Source organism: Triturus cristatus, chromosome 3_1 (assembly GCF_964204655.1).
Source record: "Triturus cristatus chromosome 3_1, aTriCri1.1, whole genome shotgun sequence".
In the NCBI taxonomy this organism is placed as follows: domain Eukaryota; kingdom Metazoa; phylum Chordata; class Amphibia; order Caudata; family Salamandridae; genus Triturus; species Triturus cristatus.
The window spans coordinates 583,062,623-583,086,900 of record NC_140583.1 but is presented as its reverse complement, the minus strand read 5'-3'; the positions used below and the strand labels follow the sequence as shown (position 1 = coordinate 583,086,900).

General features: G+C 39.9%; 1 protein-coding gene across 3 annotated transcripts in view; it reads right to left on the bottom strand.

The window, feature by feature from the left end:
- Nucleotides 1-5,874: 5,874 nt before the first annotated feature.
- MCTP2 (multiple C2 and transmembrane domain containing 2) overlaps nt 5,875-24,278 on the bottom strand; it is a 765,697-nt gene continuing 747,293 nt past the window's right edge. For all 3 annotated transcript variants that reach the window (XM_085644499.1, XM_085644501.1, XM_085644500.1), the window contains one exon: nt 5,875-7,601. In XM_085644499.1, the coding sequence (XP_085500625.1) occupies nt 7,551-7,601 (51 nt within the window). In that variant the 3' untranslated portion in view covers nt 5,875-7,550. The remainder of the gene's footprint in view (nt 7,602-24,278) is intronic.

Here is a 24,278-nt window from a genome sequence, read left to right as displayed (position 1 = left end):
CTAACATCCAGTTTCCACACGCTGCAAACAGGAGTAGTTTTGATCCATCAAAAGATCTCTGAAAGGGCTCCTCAGGTTCTGCATACCCGAGTGCTTTTTTAATGGGTTGACCACATTGCCGATTCTACTTGGCCTCGGCCTGTACATTGTGCAAGTGTGCTGTCTGATTAAATTGCAGAGGGTAAGCCCTTAGGAGTATGTTTCGGATTATCCTACTCGGTGTATTATGACATCTGAAATTTGCGGATGCATGCTCCTCCGATCCGCCCTACATAGCTTGGGTTGGTAGGCCAAAACTAAATTAGATTGATTCTACATCAATCTATTATTGTTCTTCGAAACCCCCAATCAGTTATATTGGCCGAACTCCCCCATCTTTCATCTATGCATACAACATTAAATCTCAATGTTTATCTGCACTGATACTATCAACAAGTAATCTTATTTAAATAATTTATCATACCAGCAGTGAGTGAGAGTGAGTTTACACTGGCTGTTGGACGAGTTGCCAATTATCAGTGTCCTTTAGTAACAACCTTGATTTGTCGCTTGGAACTGGGAGTTTCTGTTGGTCTTTGAATCCCTTATTCAATGTCTTTTGTCTTCTTTAAAACTCCAATAATTCTTACCCACTTGATAGGATCTTTGTTCTTCATAGTCAAGATGGTGGACGGAGTTAAGTGTCCATAGAAAATGCTTCCATGGTAATTGGGAAATGTTCCAAAGTCTACCAATCTTCCATCTATTGTTACCAAAATACCAGTAGCTTCAAGCAAGCCACAACAAATTTCCAATTTTTTTAAGTCTGAGTCTTAGTATTAAGAATTTCTTACTCTTTGGGTTAACCTCATAAAATAAACCCTGTTAAAGACAGACCTCATTTTCTCCCAACTGGAACAAGTCTTATATTTTGCTGCAAGGATCACTTACCATGCTTGCTGATGCCTGAGAAAGCAAGCAGTCTGGGTCTCGCTTATCCAGCATTGTTGCTTGATCGGATCCTATGAGCTCTGTAGTTCCAGTGGAAGGATACAAGCTATCTTGGAGAGCTCTGGGATAAGTCAGCTTTTTCTAGCATCTCTGAAGTAAATATTATGTCTTATATTCCGGTCTTCATGAAGGACAATTGATCTTCTGCTGTCTACAAGAGCAGATTGAAAGCTTGTTATGACTTATTTAATGGATTTGCATTTGCATTTGTTTAGTTGTATTGTGTTCCACAATTGTTTTATTATGGTCAGCTCTCTCAATCATTTCTGGCATTATCTCTTGGGATATCTGTACAGGCTCTTCAATGTTTTCAAGTATCTTGCTGTTAATTGCTTCATGAAGAGTAGATGGCTGGGCTATTTAGATTTAGATATTAAGGCATTTGACTTGGCCTTTTATCTTCTTCAGTCACAATGGTTGCCCTCTCCTCTCACTGACCAGTTATGTACTCAGTAATTCTTATGATGTCCACACTACTGGAGTGCTGTCTCTATTGTTCTTAGTTTACTTGGTGTCCAACAGACTTAACAATGATAGGGATTGGCTTTGTTCAAGATGCCTTCCAATCCTGGTTTCTTGATTTGGTCTTTATGTGAGGGTTGTCACCTAATGAAATGTAGTGCAATATGGTGATAGTGTAGCATTTCTGGGTAATCTGACCTTATGTGTATATAGTGGTAAATGGGTTTGTGTTATATAGTGGTAAATGGTTTTGTGTTATAGTCTGATGTCCTCAAGGTAAGAAAGGCCTGTTATGTTCAGCACCTATTTAAAATTGTTCTAATATTCTGTCCTTTTTCCCCTGATTCAGCCCATCAGAGTGTGTTGTTTCTCTGATTCCTGTGTTCCCTTTCCAACTCCTCGGTGGTGTGGTCTTCAAGTACAGCCAAGTTATCACCTCCTCTGCAGTACTATAAAACTGTGGCTGAGGTCTGGACATTCTCTCAAGCACTCCCACACCTGCTTCACCTCCAGTTATCCTTCCTCGTGTTCTATGTGATATGTATAGCCTGGGCAATGATCAGATTCAGTGCATCAGAAGGAAGCTGCCATCTTCAAAATAGTATTCAACAATTTCACTATTGTCCAGGTAATGTGCTTATTGACTAGTCAGCCCTTATACATTTTCTATTACAAGAAAGGGAAGAAATACAAAACAAAGTACATTCTTCTCTAGTTCACTTTTGAGCTACTTCGTAGACATGCCTTAGCACACTAGTATTGTGCAACATGCTTTCACATGCCAGGCCGTAAGCAGCATCGGTAAAATGTTCCGTGTTATCATACCTTATCATCAACCCCTTTCACAATTACACCATATAAGAGTTCAAGCAACTAATTCGATACAACAGTGAACAATTTCACAGCTTTCACAAACCTAGTGAAAAGGCGCTTCAACAGAAGTCCCATTTACACACGTCCCAACTGCCTTGAGAATGGGAACCTCAATATATTCACCTTGTGTTGAATCTCAAGTTTGTATATAGAGTGACTGTAGATGATTGACTTTTATGTATAACATACTCAATCAGGCTTTTGCCTTGAAACCCTCCATCTCAGCTGCTACCACACAAGAATTCTACTTAACCATATCCACTTGAATCCCTTACAAATTCAGGCAATGACTTATCTTGGATCCTCCTTTCTCCACAATTGGAAAGTAATCTAATTAACTAGTGATGCCTGTTAGTCAATTGTCTCTTGTACTCTCCCGTCGTAAACAATGTGAAAAGGCTTGACTACTGCACAGGAGATGAAACATCAACAATGAGCTGCTGGTCACAACAGAACTTGTTTAAAGCAAAATATTGCAGCCCATAATCACTTTACCTGTCAACAACCAGAATGCAGAGTTAGCATCTGCTATAGTCAATAACGCTACCTTTCGCCAACCCACCAACACGACAAGCAGCCACATTAAAGGCTACATAGCTTTCGGAACATGTTTTACTGCTCTAATTGTTTACTGAATTACTCCCCTGGAAAAAAAGACTATGTACTGTCCTGAAAATCCTTTGCTCCTTCTTAAATACAAACATGTGATGCAAAACCTTGAAACTAGCGAGGAGAAGCAGACGAGACAGACCAGCTACATCACAGGGCTTCCACCATCATCATTTTTTTCCCATAAATATATCAGTTCAGCCTCTAGCCAACTTGTTATATGCTTTCTAAAACACTTTCCATTTCCACATGACCAATACCCAACTTCAAGTCTAAGTAGGACTTACCCTTTCTTTGCATTATCAAATTTCGATTACAATGCTTTACCCTTTGCTTTAAACTCTTGCTAGATTTGCCATCAGCCTTGTTGGGTCCATCTACTGCTTTCTTCAAATGCTCTTTTCAACCCTTTCTTTATTATTTGTTACTGCACCTTTTCCTAGAGTCCAGTCTACTGCATGTTCCTACCTCCCGCTATTTATTTACATTTTCTGTATTACTGTACTCTTGCCCTCCACATCTGTATCCTGCATCACTTTCTTTCTGCTTGATTCGGCCAGACTGTTTGTCAAAAGTGCAGGCACAGTTGTAGAACCACGCTTTGGCACATATAGCCAGGGCTAATTTTTCTCTCATATTCAATGTCTCAATTCTCATAATTTACTCTGCCATTTTATGTATTTTCAGGACGAAGGGCCTCATTTAGAGTTTGGCGGACAGTTTTAGTACTGTCCCCATGGCACAGTAATTTACTCCCACCATGGTGAGGGTGCTCTGCCATCAAATTTAGAGGAGTCCGCCAGACAAGCACACATCTCTTGCATTTACTGGAACCACCATTACAGCACTTCCTGTAAATGCATTAAAAGTTTGATGCACCCGTTCCTTCAATACAACTGAGCCATATGACAAATTTCCAATATTTTATTTTTATTTTGAAAAACAAAATCCCAAAGCAGAATTCTGTTTTTGAAAATTAAAAAAAAAACACGGCCCTCTCGCCATGGGGGTTTTCTCTCATGGTTTGGGAGTCATTTTACAGTTTTCACTGCAGTTTCCTACAGATTTTAGTTGGCGGTAATAACAGTGAAAACTGGCAAAGTGTTTGCCCACTCTAAAAAGGGTGGGGTAACAAACGGTCAAACTTCCGACGGCCCTGACTCCATTGAAGGTGCAATTGTAGTGGCAGCGATAGAGTAGTCTCCGCTGCCTACATTTTGAAGTTCCACTGACTCAAAATACGGCTCCGTTGTGACAGAGTATCCTCTGCTCCAAAGTCTAAATCGGGTCCTTAGAAGTCACTTACTGGTATTCATGCACACTGAGGCTACAGCAGTTGGGCAGTATGAGAAATAAGGAGGGCAGAGATACTACTGTATGGGTCTCCCACTTCTAACATTCTCTGCTTCAACAGTTTCAGACTATCTGGATCTCTTAGGAGTAATGATGGAACAATTGTGCAATACACCAGGCCCTCACTGCTTTATGTGTATGTACTTGTATAGCACACTGCCACCCCCAACGGGGGTATCCTGGCGCTTTTTACTCATACCGCTGTGGAACCCTTCCTGGCCTTTCCCTGTGAAATGTCCACTCCTGGGCACCCCCATGGTGAAGCCAGGCATCCCAGCGCTGGGGCCGTTGTGGAGATTAAGCAAGCTATTGCCCAGAGTTGCAGCGTGGGACCCATGATTAGAATAGGCACCGAGGCGAGAATTATCAGGTCCGAGGAAATTGAATCCAAGACCCGCCGAGGCGGGGGATTGAACTCTGGTCCTGGGCCAGAACTCTGCATCAGGGTCTGCCGCTCTGAACTGGGGTGGCAGAGTGGGCTAAAGAACGGTGATGGATCAAACCCGGATCTGTTGACTGGTTGTGAGTGTTTGATTGGTTCTGATGCTCCGTCCATCACCACCCTCTTTTGTACCGCTCTAACCATTGAGCCACACTTCTCCACTTGCTGCACCACATAGAATTGGCTTTTTGAACCTGTAACCTTTGGTAAATAGGAAAGTGGAATAGGGGTAGTCTGATTTGTTCAGCCCTTTCCCTAGAAAGAGTGAGCAGCAATGTGCAGGTGCAGGAGAGGATTGCCTAGGAGTTACCAATCTGCCCAACTGTTACCTATCAGGGACTACCTTTACCAGACCCTCTACTACTGAAGGGCAAAATGGGATGAATGGACGATTTGTGTATCCTCATCAAGTACCACCAGATTGCTATTACTTTGTGAATGAACAATGCGTGCTTCATTGTACTAACCCGAGTGCTCATTTCTGGTTATATTGCTGAAAAACATGCTTAGTAGTTTTTTTCATCACTATACTAATATTAAAAGTCCAGCAATTATAGCTTATGCTGGAACATCCAAAACACAATATATTTTAAAAGGTAACTGTACAGAATTTGAATACTGGTATTATGTGGTAACTGTATGGCAGTCAATTGTTCATCTTCCCTCTTTTGTTTGAAGGAAGTTGGAATTAAGCAGATAGACAGAACAATTGTAGTGAATAAACCAGGACACATTTGGAGACTATCCTGGATTGTTTGTGTTATGAGTAGGCAGGGGACGTCTGCCAGTTCTGAACTGCCACAAAAAGAATTATAGCATCTTTAGTAAAAGGTATCTAACTTTCTTTCTAGATTGATCAAAAATATCATAAAATTTTAAGAAGTGCAAAAAAGTAAATAAGACACATTATTTTAATATGGTGTGCCTAAGGAAGTCGAATGATTTAACTTGATTGGTTACTTCTCTGTACTCTTACCTTCAATGTTCCAAAATCACTGTGTGTAGGACAGAGATAAAGCGTTTACTATCAGCTACAATTTGTAATTACATTAAAATGTAATAAATATGCCTGAGAGACTGTTAATCAACTTCATACATTATTAAATAAAGCCATGTAAACTACTAAGAATTTTACCATACACGTATGACAAAAATACTTTTATTCAGTTGTACAAATGTGTTACTTTAATAGTAAGTACAAAGATAGACAAACAATGAACACACATCTTGCATTATCAAAGTAAAAATTCCTTACCTTAATATATACATGTAGCATTAGCAATTCTAATGATGATCCGTTTGGCACTGTATTGCACTTGTAGTAGCAAGCTTTTATGATATTCATACAAAACATTTCAGAAGAGCAGCCATCAAAAGGTACAGTAAAATTCTTCATAAACAGACAAAAACTCCATTACAGAAACCTTTGTAAGATAATGCTATTCTGAATCAGAAGCTCATCAGGTAATTTTATTTTTGAGCCAGACATTCGGAATGTCCTTTTAAAAAACAGCAATTGATTTAAGCACAGATAAAAAATTATGATTTAATAAATCTTATTTATAAAAACAACAATATCTTCAAAAGTTTGAATTTCCTACCAGTTAACATTCTTGCTGTTTAAAGATCCTCAGTATCGATTCACATCACCCACCCGTTTGAAATATCTGCTGGAAAAGTGCATTTCTAGGAGACATCATTGCTTCACTAAATTATCCACCTTACAAAGATAAAATAATAATGCACATGAAAGTCAAAATGTATTTAACTCTCCCTATACAGCTTTAAGAAACATTCGGAAAACTGCAGCAAACATGTTATGAAGCCCACAATCAATGCCACATTTATTTGCATATTTTTATTTTAACATTAACCATGAAGAGATTTCAAGAAATGCCATCTCTGGTTACGGACATCGAAGACATGTACTGTACCACATTTAGCAGACAAATAATTTGACTTTAGACAGACAAGGATGATAAACAAAAAAAAAAAAAATTATGTGCCTTTGGAATTTCTATGTCTTAAATAGATATTTCAGAAGTGTGACTGGAATGCGAAAATCCATGTTAACTCAATTACTGGGCATTACTCTTAATAAAATCTATTTGGTAAAAAAATATATTTAAATACATTCTTCACAAACCTTTTTACGGATATGTTACAGCAGCAAAGAGCCGTTGTGCAATTACTTTTAAGGCTGAAATGCCACTTCTAGCACTGTAGTGTGGTATATCTTTGGCTTTGAGCACAAGCAATGATCCACTTTTCTAGGTCACAGGAGGCAATTGTACAAGTAAAGGTTGTGTATAGACTTGTATCCACCTGTATCTGGACATGAATGCACTGCTAGAGCATTTGAAGGTTTCCATCAATCACGAACTTTCAATGATTGAAAGTACAAGGAGACCTCGGACTCTTGTAGCATCTGCAGAGCCATTTACTCAACTAAGATGGCGAATCTGCTAAAGGGATTCCAATGTGCCGGCGTATCGCCTCAGAAAAGCTTTTGCATCCACTCCATTGATAAGTATGCTTTGCCGCGGTGCAAGCTGGGGGATTTTATTCTCAAGCCTGGTCGGTGTGAATTGAAGAGTTAAGCTTCCTCAGACATAGCTCACCAAGCCATTCTATGAATTCCAGCTTTTCGTGGAGGCTGTTCCTCCACAGAGGAAAAAGGCAACTTTCAGTAGGGCCGCGTCAGAAAAGTCAGCAGTAAGTTTCCAGCCGAACCAAACTGGGCTCCCATGACAGTGATTAGTGCTGACTGGTGAAGAACAGAAAGAGGCAGGGCATTTCTTCTCAAGCGCCTGCCTCGTGCCTAAAGAATAGTCCTTTTCTTCCTTAGGGGTTTCAATTCCGCATACTGCACCTGTAAAAACAAACAGACATGACGTTCACTGTTAGGTAACTCCAGCTCACTCCAGTGTGTGTTAATGGCTCCCGAAGGACAAAGCTTGAGGGAAACCACGGAAGGTTCAAAAGTAATGAATCATTCTCTAAACACGGGAACGTGGGGGATTAATTGCAGGAAAGGCTTGAGAAGCCATGCATCATTTCTTGAAACAAAAATATTAAAAGCAGATTTTTCTAATGAGATGCATGGGATTTCCACCTGATTTCAGCACTGTGGTTGGGTGTCTGTTCGCGGTTATTAACCTGCTCATAATAGGAAATAGGAAGTCGTTGGGATGCCTGCAGCAAGTGAAACGCATTTGGGAAACCAGTTGCAACTAACAGTCCCCTCTAAAAACACTGGACTAAAAATAAAAGAAATGCATTTAAAGGAAAGGAAAAAAAAAACGGGGAGCTGAACCATTTTACGAGGACATATTTCCCACATTCAAACAGAGCAAAGCAATTTGCCTATAGGGAGCTCGGTTACCATGATAATGACTTAAACATCAGTGAAAAATGTAGAGCACTGGTGTAATCCCATGGGCCAAATTGTCGAGTGTGCTGCTGAAAAGGATTCCCAGAAGGCATGTAAGGAATCCAACACAAAGCGGTGTTCTTTCAATCAGCATCTCCATGGCTTACCTCGGTTTATGTGTGTCAATCTTGCAGTCTGCTGAATTACTACACACAGGCCGGCTCTCACCAAAGCAGCAAATTGATTTAAAATTCATTACAAGTACTTCCAGAGAACTCGAAAACAGTTCTGTTTATTTTTACTGAAATGTCTTTAATTGTAGTCTCATGTTACCTTGGACATGTGCAAACACTTTTAGCATTGACATGCAACGAAATAAGATATAACCAGTGTTCTAGACAAAGGTAGAGTATTCAAATAGTAAATATAGAGCTCAACTAAATTATATAAATATACATATATCTGTGTGTATATAAATATATATTCACTAAAAAAACAAGATTAAAGTGACATTATATTAGGTGAAAATTTCAGTGACAACGTGACGTTTTAAAATAAAATAAAAAACGGACTCACTTGTGCCGTATGGGGACTATATCTTGTGCCCCCACCTTGCACAGTCTTGCCTTCAATGATGTCATTACAAACGTTGCAGTGATGTTATTGTACATGTAATATATGTGAGGTAATTAGCTGTGCATGGCGAGGGCACGAGTTTTAGTTACATTAGGGCATGAGTTATAGTTCGTTGAGATAACTATAATTTCTAAATTGAAGGTTTTTTTGTTTAAAATGTTACATTGTCACTGAGGGAGTTTTTACTTTTTTTATTTTTTTTATACAAAGTAATATTTTACCACCTTACATAAAGCCAATCCCCCAACATGCATGGCCGGCGTCGGGTTGGCTACAGACCCTGCGTCCAACCCTCCATGGGCAGCAAACCCGCACCACTGCAATTGGCCACAGGGCCTGGCTTGGCAGTGTCTAACCCCTCACAGGCAAGAAACAAGGCGACGTGCATGGCCTTCGTCCATGTGCGTCGAGGTGTGGTTGCAGCCGTGAGTAATGTGAGATTGGACGGCCAGTTCCTTACTCTGACCCTTGCAATCTGACCCAATGCAAGGCCTTTTGGCATGCAGAGCATGCAGTTGGTCAGGCAGACTTACTGACTTTCGCTGGCTGCAGGCTTCTGAGAAAACCTTTTGGTACCGGCACTTACTATTTTACAAACTAAGCACTGCTCTCATCATATCAAAAAGATTAAAAAAAAAAAAAGACTCCTTCTGGGCGATCTCTAACAACACTTTTCTCGGTCTCAAAAAGATCAATAACGATCCTCGCCTCATTTAAGTTACACCTAAAACCTCTTGGGGGCTTCCTATATAAACTAGAGCTCTCTTTCCATCAAGATGTAGAAAACCTATAGATTGATAAAAGGAATATTAACAGCATCCCCCTACTAATGACATAAAAGAATGCCATTCCAAAATATAAAACTGAAATTGAATCAGAACAATACTGAATTCCTGATAGTCAGCTCTAACCTGAAAAAAGTGCATCAAAAAATTTAAATGTATATGTACTTCAATGAAGCAGGAGTTTTTTGCTTTGAGTGGGCCTGGCTGAAATGTTAAATACACTTGGGAAATTTGCACAATTCTGAAATATTGCACTATGCAAATTTCGAAGTAGGCAACATTTTGGATAATGCAATATTGCATAACTTTTTATTCAAAGGTGCATCTTGAGCAAAATAAAAAGTCTTGTGATTTTTCAGTTAAAGACTGGTTTTGCACAGAAACTGTGACACAGAGACATTTTCTGCATGAACTAGTCTCCTGCCAGTATCTTGCAAGACTTTTATTTTTACATAATGTGCACACTTTTTCGCAAAAGTATAATTAAGTAACATTTTCATGGAATTTCCCAATGATAAATGATGGGATTTTGCAAGCCCTATGTTTTAAGATGCCAAATCTCTAGGTTCCAATTTAGATAACCAACAGAACCTAGATACACGCATAAAATCAGTGGGAAAGGATGCTTGAAATGATGTCTTATTATTTCAATCAAAAGTCTTATCCCCAGACAAGGTGTCCGCATCTGCATGAAAGTTTCATGTTTTTTCTAGATAGTGTGAAGTGTTTCACAGCTTTGAAAATGAAAGAGGAAGATCTAAAAGTACCGAAGGCTTGGAGAGTGTCATTTGAGTTCAATTAGCATAGGGGTGATATGCTCACATTTCCTAATACATGTAATAAGGCTCGTAGCTTTATTAAGAACAACTTCCAGTGGGGCGGTCCTGATGACTGGGAGGTCAGTGAGGATAAATATCCCACATTACAACCTCGAGACATCCATTGTGTGTTTTTGGCGGGTACACTGTCAAACGACTTCACCTGCTGAGGCGTCATCTACACCAGTCCAGCTGCATTAAATCGAGTGTGTTTTTATAGCAAAGTATCTTTGCTGAAAATAAATTCACTGACAAGGAAAAACATAATTCAATGCATTTATTTTTCAGAGGCCAAAAAATGAAATATCTGAATAGCATGGAGTTTTCTGCTTTCTCTTTCCCAGCACCACCATGGCTCACATAGGCAGTAAAATGAACATCCAAAGCCCGCTCCTAGGATGAGCCTTCTGATGTCGTCGATGGCCGGCCACTCAACATTTTAATGGCGGAGCCAGTTGATGCGCCAAAGTAAGAAACATAGTAGTTTCCGCATACCTGTAATAGTTGGGAAAGCCAAGGGTGTTGCTGGCAGGGCAGCAAATGGTTTGCAGTGGTTTGGCTCTATCACACTGCCAAAACTTAAATGATTCCCAAATACTTGAAGGACAAATTGACAATGGGATTAATGCATCAGTAGTAAATGATTCATAAACCCTTGCTGAGTCTCTAAATCTTTCACCCATCTGAAACACGGTCATGGCCCCTAAAGTATAGAAGAAAATGTTTTTACTGGGTTTTTTGTATCAGGATTTTACATCACCCACCCTTCCTTTCCGCAACATTGTTTTAATAACTACTAACTTCATAAAATATTAATCTCCTTTACTCAGAATAAAATACTTGCAATAGCCAGTGACAACAATAACAAATGAAGGTTAGAATTGACACATCTACTCTATCTTATGTCACTCCCAAAATTCAGTTAAATGTGTTTTATGTATGCAGGTAAGTGGGGCTGTTAGATATGGAAAGTCCTAGTAACAGGTCTTTCTAGGTTTAATGGACTGTCTTGAAAGCTAGCGCAGCGACAGAGTTGTTTAAACCAATCATATTTAAAACATTGGTAGATTTAGATGGTGCTACGGGACATACAAATGTGTCCAATGTATCTAACACATATGTTCAAGGAATGGCCGTACCACACAACTAAGAATTTTATGCAGACAGACACCCACCTGTGTCTACTTTCATGGTTTTTGATTTGTTCGTGGTCACAGAATATACACTGCCAGTTATTGATAATCATGGTTTTATTAGGAATCAGACCAAGCATTTCATCAGCGTCTACCAGAAACTCTTGATTCTATCGTAAAAACAAAGACACCCTTCTCTCTGGATTTTTCACCCTTAACATCGCCTCCATTGACCCTACTATTATAAACAATTTCAGTATCACTACTAATTTAGTCCTTAATACCTGTGATGCAGTTGTACATTTTCACTATTACTGTGCACCACTAGTCTTTAAAGCCAACCCCATTCTTTATGAATACCCCAAGAAGTTAGGATTCAGGCAAGATGTTAGACCCAATGGTGCTGGAGATGATCGAGAACAGATCCATGGTGTCTGAGATGAGAACACTCAACTGCTTCCTGTTAGTGATGCTCACATACTCACTTCCTGGTTTGGGGTCACTTACAGGTCATGAGGGGTACAGCCCTATTTAGTCTTTGTCTGTACTTGATCCTGTGCCTGACAACGTGTGGTGTGGTTGAATTGGCTTTTTGATTTTCACTTTAGTTCTCATCCTTTTTGTACCCCTTCACTGTTGTTTTTCCCTTTACTGTGCCCATGGTTGCCTTCAGTTCCTTCCCATCTTAGAATTATTGTTTTTGCTGTAATTCGTCCCGTTTTGTGTAGTTATAACTTGAGTGCATTACGCAGCACCCATGGGCTTGGACCTTACTCCAAGTTGGCCCACAGCTTGTCATAGAACAATCCGTGGCTGAAACTGGAAAGACTTGTTTCAGTTGTTATATGTTGTTGCTGTTCTGCTGGAATTGATACTTAAGGTATATCCACAGACTTCCAGCTGGTCAAATCTATCAGTCCAAACTATATCACTTTCTATCTCTTTCCTGTTTCTCTCCTGCGTTTGTCTGGTGATCTGTTTTATCTTGATAACTAGCACAGATATCCAGGTACTGAATTTGCTTTCAGCAGATCCTCAATACTGAAACCAAACACAGAGAGAGTAATCTGATTGTACCTGCAGAGCAGTAGACACTGGAGGATATGATCCGGTCATCACAGGACTAGATTTTATTTGTATTTATTTTGTTAGGAGTTTTTATTCTGCGCTTATTTGAGCCATGATGTTACACAGCATATGTCCAAAGCCATTTGAAAAAGGCTTTCAACAAAGGCCCAAGCCACTGCAGATCAGCAAAGGAGATCTATTCTTTTTTGTGGCTGAATGTTGTCAATTGCAAGATCATAATTTATGCTTATACTAAGACCACTTGTTATCAAGTTTCTCCAGAGCTGGTCCCACTGAAGTATCTTGATATGATAAACCGGTTACCTTGAGGGAAAGGAATGACATTGTTCAACACAGAAAAAAAGTTTCACATTTGTGTGGGAGCACATTGTATCCCGAAAACACACCAGATTAACTTTAATCTCCCTATACGATTGAGGATAGCACTAAAATTCCAATAAGCACTGGCTATTTGAATTTGTGATAAATATTGACTGCAGTACTTAAAGCTTGATGGCCACTTGTTCATTATACAAGACCCAATAGATGCACTGCCCAAGGCAGAGCAGTGTCCCTCTTGTAGCACAGCAATAATGTGCGATGAAGTCGCTGAAGGTCCAAACGTTAACTGACCAGGTAATTCAAAAATGCTTTATTGAGCAAGAATGTCCATTGATTACTTGTAAATCACAAATCAAATACTGGACAAATTCCAAAATGTTTTCCAGAAACAACCAAAGGAAAATCCCCGATGCATTTCGGGTGAATGACCCTTCGTCAGGAGGAATCCTAAACAATAAAAGGATAGGAGTAAATATCGCAGCCCCCACTAGGTTAAATGCGTATAAGCATTAACTGAATAAGCATTAACTGAATATGCAACGTGCAACGTTAAAATAAAATAAAAATTACGATTAATCGTGACATTGAAAACCAAAATGATATCACTTGGTGCCCAAGCCAAATGACGCAAACAGGAGGGAAGATGCTCAATGGAGCGAACACCAAAGGTGAAAACTCGGGTAAAGTGCTTAGTTGTATTATGCGTGCAACAGGTAAAACGATACATTGATACAGAAACTAACGGCATACTGTTGCCGAGTAAGAAGAAAAAAGGAAAACGACCACCAGAAACTACCACCATGGGAGTGAAAATTGACGAAATCTCACGGCATGAAGTAACGGCGTTTAAAGTTGTGTGAAGCAGACAATACACAAAGAATCCCAGCCAGGAAGATACGCAAGCAATCGAAAAGCAGAGGATTACGATGTGCAGTTACCTTGGGTTCATCAAAAACGAACATCCGACAAATGCTCGCGTAGACTCAGCCATGGACTACTGCCGTGTTTGTGTCTTACACACATTGAGTGTTAAACATAGAAAACGGACACCGAAACGGCGGCCATCTTGAAGAGGGCAAAAGCGGGATTGACAATGTATGACACTGCTCGTGTCAAGTCCAGTGCAATATACGTGGTGATATGGTGGTGAAATAAAATAAAACAATAAACAATGCTAACGTGACTAAAGTATGTATAGACAATAGAGTTGTGTAAAGACATAATGGGAAAAGTTGAAAAGCAGGTGAAGTTCAGTGAAAACGCGACTGAAATCCTGTACGTGGTCAATAAAGTTGTGTGAAAACATGAAATGAAAAAGAAGAAAGGAAAAGGTAAAGAGAAACGGGTAAAGTTTAGTAAAAAACGGGTAAAGGCAATTGACATGTATGAAAAATGTGTATGAAATATAAACAAATAATAATGAAATTACAAGAAATACCAAGGTTGTGCCAGATAGGGAAAAACGGTAGATTAGTGAGAAAATGTAAGGAACCTGGAAAATTAGTGTGAATTATTAGTGTAGCACAAGCAACAGAAATGCGAGAACATTTTCACTCCCATGGTGGTAGTTTCTGGTGGTCGTTTTCCTTTTTTCTTCTTACTCGGCAACAGTATGCCGTTAGTTTCTGTATCAATGTATCGTTTTACCTGTTGCACGCATAATACAACTAAGCACTTTACCCGAGTTTTCACCTTTGGTGTTCACTCCATTGAGCATCTTCCCTCCGGTTTGCGTCATTTGGCTTGGGCACCAAGTGATATCATTTTGGTTTTCAATGTCAAGATTAATCGTAATTTTTATTTTAACGTTGCACGTTGCATATTCAGTTAATGCTTATTCAGTTAATGCTTATACGCATTTAACCTAGTGGGGGCTGCGATATTTACTCCTATCCTTTTATTGTTTAGGATTCCTCCTGACGAAGGGTCATTCACCCGAAATGCATCAGGGATTTTCCTTTGGTTGTTTCTGAAAAACATTTTGGAATTTGTCCAGTATTTGATTTGTGATTTACAAGTAATCAATGGACATTCTTGCTCAATAAAGCATTTTTGAATTACCTGGTCAGTTAACGTTTGGACCTTCAGCGACTTCGTCGCCCATTATTGCTGTGCTACAAGAGGGACACTGCTCAGCCTTGGGCAGTGCATCTATTGACTGTATTCTTCCACCTTGGTTTAGAGGACGCCTCCTCTTCAGCACGCTATTATCCTTTCTTTAAATTGTGCATTCTAGAACAAAAAGGTGTGTGTGGTATCTCAACTTGTTCATTATACAAGAGCCTCATTCAACACCCTTGTGAAAAATTGGGTTGTTGGCTGAGGGTTGAATGAGTACTTCTCAAGCAACAGCCACAATTCCTGTCAGGGTGAACCACAAAAAAGTCATTAAAATAACCTGTGCTTAACCCAATGGTAGCTTCTCACAAATGCAGTCAGGCTTAACTTAGTGGTAGAACACAAATAGTAACAAGGTGAAAATGCAACACAATAAAAATCCCACACCAATGTAGAAAAAAAGATGAATATCTAATAAATTATTGATACCAAATCAGTAGAACCGGAGTTATGAATTTGTAAAGGTTTTTAGGACAATCTAGCACCTATAAGAAGATCAAAGGGCCAACCACAGACATTTAGTTGCAGGAGACCGCAAATAGTCAAACGTAATGCCTGACCACGATTCGGATACAAGAAGTGGATAGGTCTCGGTCTCTGCTTGCCTTTGGACTTAAGAAAAATATCCGAGAAGGTTAAGTTCAGCAGGGCAAGACAGTCGGCAGTGTCTGAGGAGGAGTGTCATCAGAGAGATGATGGATAACAACACAGTGTTGCAGGGCTTCTGTTTGAAAACAGAACTACGCCTGGGACCACAGGGCTTCAGAATGTAGGGACTCAGTCACCATACGACATCAGTACCTATGAACCCACATCCAACTAGATCCTAGTGCCTTACCTGCCCTCCTAACCTTACCAGAGTAACGGGTAAATTGGCACCCCAGAACACAACTTTCTAGTCCCCAGGGAAACCATTTAAACCAATCTGTAGTTAGGTGGTCTGCATATCAGATTGTGCAAAGCTAGGGCGCCTGTCCCGGGACCTTTCCCCTTTGCAAGATTCCTCTTCTCTGTTTTCAAAAGGCAAGTCTCAGTCTACATGATAAGAGGTGACTCACTTTAAAGCAGCAGCTGTTCCTTTGTGGTGTGTCTAAATGCTAAGCTATGTTGTTAACCGAGCACAAAAAAAAACAGGACACAGTGTTAGACCATGTACGAAATGTTCAGACCAAGTCCCAAAAACGAGAACTGAATAATAAAAACAAGTGCAGCATATTTCTAAAATAATATTGCGGCACATAAACGAGCATGCTGTGTGTTACGTGTGCAAAGCAAAGCAGCCTACAATGTGCAGTGAGGCTAAAATACGGGAGAACTAAGTGGGGCATAAAGTGAACTCATGACAACAGTGAAGATTTATTCATTTGGATTTAATCTCTTTTTTGGAAGTCGAAGACCTCCAGCAGGATGACGCTGCAGGCTATATTCAGCCTGGAGGCTGGCTACCCTTCCAGAGAGCAGTCTCTGAACAGGATCTGCCGCTGTTGAGAAAATGTAGCGAGATCTGCCGCCAAATCAAGCCCACCGGCAATGCACCTTGGGTGGATCAGCAAGCAGGTAGGTCCCAGTCTCCTCTCGGTTCTCAGAGCAGTTTTTGGTACAAAATATTTTAAGTCCCAAGTTTTGGATTTTAATTGGTTGGGCACCTTTAGTACCACTTCCAAAACACCAGGTTTGGAGACACTACTTTGAGGGTTAGGACTCACTTCAGGCTGGTTCAAGGTGCATTTTAAAACTTGTTGGAACTTTTTGTGTCACTGTAGCTCTGAACAGATTTCCACAAAACAGGATCTTTGAGTCACTCTAGTGGTACTGGGTCAGAGCAGGAAGGCAGGTATCAAGCAACAGGACAGTCCTCTGAGGGCACAGCGAAGGATTTAGGAAGCAGAACTGTGGTGTAGTTCCTATATTCCGGATAGGCCCTGCGCATTGGAATAATGTACACTAAAGTTTTGACATAGGACTGAGGTCAGTATGTCTCTATCGAGTACATTAAACTTAATTACTTGTGTGTGCCAGCTAACTCAGAGGTCACTAGAAACTTCTCGAATAAACAAGAAGGAATTTGTTTCTGACAACCGCATAAACATGACAACTTTGTTTCCCTTAGAATTGGAACAATCTCAGAATCGCGGAAACAATAGATAACAGTTTCACTCAGTCAATCGTGCATGCTTAGTTTCTCCAGAGTTACACAGAAATAGATAGACGGGTGTTTCAACAAAAAGGGTTTATTGAACAGTCTTATTTCTCGTGCAAGAGATATGAACTGCTACAATCGTAAGACAGAATGCGAAGTAAAATATGTACAGCGTTAGCAGTAAGATAAAATAATACTGCAATAGCATGGTTTATAACTATGACAGATATTCATAAAATACATACAGAAATAACACAGGCTAAAATGTTAATACTCATCTGATGCTTCAAGCTAGTTCTATCCCAGTGTACCTAACCTAAGTGTAGTACGAGGTAAGAAGTAGGTGCTATTTGTCTATAGTCTAGTTTAGCTATAGTTGCCAAGATTTGCCAAAAGTCCCTCGAGGTTCTAGTCCACTCCATACCTTAGAATGAGTGAGGTTGGAATCTCTTTCCGAGTCTCGATCTCTAACACCCCGCAAGGGGAGTCAGAAACACTGAAGCTGGATTCTCTGCGATGAGGATGACAGCGTCTGGTCAGTGCGTCAGGCGGGGGCTTGACTTCCTTCCGAACTTGCCGTGGCGAGCCGCGTCGTGCAAGTATGCAGCCGAACTGTGGTTTACCATGGTAAGTGAAGGTATATTTATACCTTGAAGGTGTTTAGGAATGCCAGTATTGACGTAAAAGTCGGGCAGAAGAACGTCATGAATGAATCCCTAAGGAATAGATGTTCATGCATAGTAAATGAGTTCTTGGAGAAATCAATATCCAAGCAAGGGGAAGTCCTAAAGGCATAAGAGTCTGGTTTTCCCAGAACTCGTTGTGACGTAGATGAACGGATGTAGGTGGCCATGCCTGTATTTAGTTAGCATGGATAATGCCTAAATAAGGGTAAGATTTCTATTCCTAAATATGGGCAATGCGAATTGTGCCTATATAAGGACATAAATCGGGAAACCTATATACGGTATCTAAATCGCCACACAGCAGAACAGTCCTCTTGCGGCAGGGCAGTCCTCTGAAGTACACAGCAGGCCTTAGGCAGCAGGGCACTTCTCTGAGATATATATATTTGGCTTGGCAACAAGTTTAGTTTGCCAAGGTGAATTGGCAGTTTAAAACTGCCACCAGGCTACCATAGCGAGTCTGAGACATTAAGCTACTTAAGTGGATGGCACAATAGGCACTGCAGGCCTAGTTGCATTTAATTTACTGTTCCTAATTATATGGGATACCACTTTACTAGGGAATTATACGTAAATTGAATATGGCATTCAGTTGTAAACCAATTTAACCATGTTTTAGGGGGAAAGCACTTGAGCGCTGGTCTGCAGTGGTAAAGTGCTCAGAGACTTAAGGCCCAAAACATCTAATTCAGTAAAACACGAGAGGAGAAAGCATATGGTTTGAGGGAAGATCACCTCAAGGCTGATAGGTTTAAAAACCGTCATTTAACAACATTTTAATTAAATATATTTCATTATTTTAGAAGAACTTGTTTCAGGAGCTTTGCACCTATAGAACAGACAAAGAAACGCATATGTCTGCAAAGTGTCCTGAAACATGTATTGCATCAAAAACTAAGTCTACTGTCTTGATGTCATGAACTTGGCAGCTGGGAATAGTTCAAGAGGTAAAGTCAGCAGAGAAAATACCATCAAGTAGCACTGCAGCAATAGAAACATCTGTAAGGAAGTGGTGGCTAGCAAAATCAAACCCACCAATAGACTCTATACTCTTATACACGTTTTAGCAAATAATACGGAAAAATGGTTAGGGACTTCTACATTTTGTTAAAGTAGTAAACAAATGTAGAAATTAACTGATTGAAGAATAGTAAGACCGCCTCACTCCATTCTGAAACAACCCAGTAAAAATAGTAACTAATTATCAGGTAAAAAGACCTAAGTAACGGATCAGAGACACTAAGGATCTCGTTCTCTCTCTCTTGGCACCAAATATCTTGTCTGAATTACAATCCCCTAAAAAGAAATGAAAGGCATTCCGATTTACAGCACATTGCATGAACCGATGATGGATATGGTCACCAAATTAGCACAAATAAATGTATGAAGATAAAACGTTAAATAGGCTCAATGATGCTCGAAATAGCTGAATAAAGAAAAGGAAATTGCTCAGAGATATTGAACATCTATGGTGGTAGAATCCAACAAATATATATGTGATCCTGGAAACGCGTCAAAATGAAATAATAAAGCATAAGAATTATAGGCTGACATTGTAATAAAAAAAAGACTGTCTCCCATATGTGATGTCAAAAATTAAAAAGAGAGAAGAAAAGAATTATCTAAATTCTTTGTTAAACAGATTAAACAGATTGAGCCTACTCTATCCAACTAAATTAATTAATTATTCCATATTGCAACTCCTAAAATGATGTGGAATAAAAGAACTTAAGAAAATTGATTGCAAGTAAACTCATTGGGAATATAAAAATAATGACCTATCTTCTCACTTCACTTATCCAGTACCAACCAACATATAATAGGAACCCAACCCATACCTTATCCACCAGTTCTAGCGGCTCTTTTTGATTCAGAAAAAGTTACCTAATCTTCCATTTTAAATTTAAAAAATCTAGAAAGTTGTGTCAAACCACATCGTAAACAATTAATTGAAAATTGTGACTACTGGATAATCTGAAGTCCAAATTCAGACGTGGCTATACAATTCGAACAGCAATCTTTCAGTATGTTGATGACACATTATGCCTTGAGGTCCTAGACAACTCACATCTACTCATCCTGCTAGATCTATTGGGCATGTAAAATATTAAACCACTACACCCTACACAAAACAATCAAGGAAAAGAGGAGTAGTTGCGCCTAAGTGACCAGGCTAGCACCTTAGCTGGAAAACAGATTCTAGCCAGTAAAACTGAGTAATAATCTTTGGGTCCCTCGCCTCTAGGCCAGGGAGTGCCTCAAGGCTCACTTCAAGCCCCAACTTTTCCAACTTGTACTAAGAACATCTGGCCATAGTTCTCAGGCATTCGAAAATGTTGCTTCATCTCTTTGCATGTGAAATTATATCTAAAAATCTCCTACCTAGATGACGTACTCCAGCTAGGGTAGACATGTTTATCTTGGATGGCTTTTTATTGCCTGAAATTAAACCCACTTCTTTTTTTTTTGTTTTATATATCACAAACTCGAGCCAAAGGTATTAGAGCGCTTTACACGAGCACCAGTTCAGTTACAGACAGACACATTAATTTTGTTAGGCACGGGAAGATTTAAGCGATTTGCCCAGAATCACAGGATTCTGTGTGTCCCCGCGGAGACTCTAACTCCTTTAACCAGCTTTGAGGTTGACCGATCTAGCCATTAGGCCACATTCCTTCTAGTATCCCCACTGAAGAGCTCACTCTCTGTCCAGTTATGTCTGGACAATGTATTGACCTACAAATTCTTTGCATACCCAAAATCTCTGGGGTTCAAATTTAATAATCGGACCCTACATGCACACATAAACATCATAGCAAAAATGCTCAGTTGCAACTTATCCTTCTTAAAGGGGTTAAGCTCTTCATAAAAGCACTGGACAACAGAACGGCCGTACACTAATTTAGCAACTAGACTACAACAAGGCCTTACTCAGAGATATAAAAAGTTGTATCTAGCTCCTCTGAAGCCAACCCCATTCAATGCAGCTAGACTAACCCAGAAATAGAACCCTTCAATAACATCACACCAGTGCTTATTATTGTCACATTTTCTCACACAGAATAGCAAAGCATATTTATAATGCCCTGCATCATGAACAAACCATGCACTTTAGCACCTGAAAGATCCTACACAGAAATGAACTATCTCAGGGTGCGAAAGTGTTCCTAGGGGAAGCCGTTCTCTATGAACGTCTGGATCCATGCTCCTGGAACCACCTTGGTTCTAAAAACGAAACATGTATTCCAATCATGGTCACAAATATCCTCATAAACGGTATGTAAATCTACAAGTAAGTGAATAAATAAATAAAAGAAGTCACCAATATCTACACCACCATGTAATTTAGGGATAGGGACCCCATCTCAAAAATGTTGATTCAATGTTTGATGACTTGCCAGAGCGATAGTATGACAGGGATTCGTAATCTCACAAAAACACAAGCTCAGAGGAAAAATGCCAACTTCTCTTAAACCACTACGGTCAAAGGTTTAAAAACAAAAAACGTCAAAACTAGAGAAGCTCCACCAATAGCAGGCGAGATGAAGCGCCACATCAACAGAGAAATAAAAAAGTGATGAGTTATAAAGTGGTGATAAAAACATATTAAAAAATTGTGATCTATGTGAAATGGGTTATGGAATTTGGCCCATGAATCCAACTGTCATAAAAAGAATATTCAATTAGTGTGACTGCCATAACATTAGGTTCAAACCAGCAAGTTTTCTTAAATTCATAGAGAAGAGGGCGATGTACTTCCTGTATTTCTTGATTATATAACACTAAACTCATAGGCTGTAAACTACATGACGTAATTTATAAAGTAGAGCTTTTGTCTTATTGTTATGTGTGATGTTTTGTGTTTTTGTGTGATAGTAGCAGAACACTGACAGGAATCTCATGTAAAGATGTTTATTCACAAATAAAGCAATAAAACATCTTCATGTTTTTATCAAGTTGATAAACTATTTAAAATGCATCCAAGTAACCCCCATGATTTTCTTTTATTCATATGTTTCTACATTATTTTTTCATGATGTTTCAGTATGTTACTAATAACGTTCACTCCCAAATCCTTCAGCAATTCTGATTTTTTCTTGTATTTAAAATGCATAGCAATTTACACAACGCCCATACATCCTGCATCCACACATGCCTAATGTTGAAGTTGATGTATCATCTTCAAATCAGATCTTTATGTACATCGGATAGAAGGAACCTTATTATTACTGTGCCTATGTAAGAATTTGACTGCACGTGTCGTGGCTACATACAGTTAAATTATTTTTCAATTTTCTGCCGACTGAAATGAATACTTAACTCTGGTTAGCTTATCATGAATAATAGTTTTTTTTATGTTCCAATTTGATGGCGTGCTATTAGATAAGTCTCTCCTGAGAACTCTATCGAAAAGAGAGCTCCAGATTGGCTATCCAAGGTGAGGATGCTTACAGATGGTTTATTTGGTTGCTTTTCTATCAAAATGGGCCACTGGAGGAGAGGAAACTCGGAAGGCCAAATTCGCATTTACATTTGTACAAGATGCAAATAAAGCGTGTTCAAGGCTGTGCGTTTACAACTGCAGACACTTGCTGATTAAAAGGGAATGATGAACGAATGACCGCACACAATTCTAAATACCACTCGGCTGTACCTTAATACAAGAGGGCAAAGAGAGAGGGTTCGGGTAAAAATGTATATTGTTACACTACTGAATAAAAAGGTTCTCTACGCTATCTTTTAATGTGTTCGATGACGAAAAATCGTTTTTTGACACGAAAAAAATACTCGTCCAGTAAGAAAAGCGTTAGTGGTGTGTGTTCTGCACTACATACTTTCAGGCGCATTACTACATCTGCCCTACTACCGATTTCTGCTCCCTACATGTCCCTCCTTTTCCTTTATTACTGCTCCTGCTATATTTCTAAAATAGTTTTCATATTAGACAAAGAGAAAAACTGGGAGGGTGAGATAAAGATGCAACAAACATTATAAAGAGTCAACTAATACTGGGATGTCTGCGTCCTTGCAGAGAAACCAGAATTTCTCAAAGCAGTTCAGCACATCTGTGCAAACCCATGCACTGCTCTGGTGCAGGGGCATGCCCCACTCCCTGTGTGGCCCTCACTTTACATCCAGAGCATTCAAAGGGCTGATGATTTAGTGGCCAGTGAAAAAATAGATGAAGCAGGAGATTCACCATTAAAGAATCTGAAACTTCCTCCTGCATCTTGATTGCCAACTATTTCTAACCAATGGGGCAAATCAACCCTAAAAAGGAAATATAATAAAATAAATAAAATGCAGTATAGGTCACCCTGGCAAACACCGAAGCTCTTGATCTCTAGGCCGAAACGAGTATGATGCAGAGGGGATCCTTTAAGTGAATATTGCTAACAGGGCCATGTGGTGTGGTATTGAAAGTTGCCTTATAGATATGTGGGGCCACCTCTGTAGACCATAGCAAGCTCTACTTTAGCTCCGGGAAAAGAACTGTCTCCTAAATGATCAGAACCCCCAACTCATTGGATTGCTGACTAGAGGAAACCCTTAATTTTGGAAGGCGGTACACAAAACGTTGTACTATCAAACATAACAAAAATGAAAAAGGAAGATCCGAGCATTAAATTCTATTCAAGATCAAAGTGGATTGAGTGATCAACAGGGCCGGATTGGGTACCAAAACCGGCCCTGGCAAACTGCTCGGCTGCCCCCAGGGGCAGGGGGTTGGGGTTGCTGCCGAGCTTTTTGCTAGGGCCGGTTTCGGCCGATTTTGTTACAGGGGGCAGATATTGCCAGCCCACGGTAACAAAAACGGATCCACAGGGGCCCAAAACTGGCCCCCACCTTGGCGGCCCACCGGGGAAATGCCCGGTGCCTGCTACGGCCAGTCCGGCCCTGGTCATCAAGCCTGACAGACACCCTTTCTGCAATGGAAGCACAAGGACTTGAAAACAAGAAAAAAATGCCCCCATATATGAGAAAATTTGGATTTGGCCTAACAGCTAGGGCGGTCGATCTTGAATCTGGGGAACTGGGTTCGAGTCTCGGCAATGACGCTGAACATCCTGTGATTCTGGGCAAATCACTTAATCTCCCCCTGCCTAACAAAAAATGAATGTGTCCTCATGTAACTGGTGCTATGTAAGGCGCTCTGATACCCGATACTGGGTCAAGTTCGCGCTATATAAAACTCCGTAATTTTTAAAAAAAAATAATACGTGAGCACTGAACATCACCTTCTCACTACAAAGTTTAAGCAGTTCTGACGTGTAGGGAGTTTGAAGACTGGAGAGTTATCTGCCTGACATAATAGGAGGAAGGATGTATGGTAAGAGAAAAGCAAAGTTTTGCACTAAGGCGTAGTCCCAAAAATGTGTTTGAGGCATGACAGGACCATGTTGAGGTTTCTATTCTTAGGAAGCGATATTTGTTCTGGTCAGCTCTTGA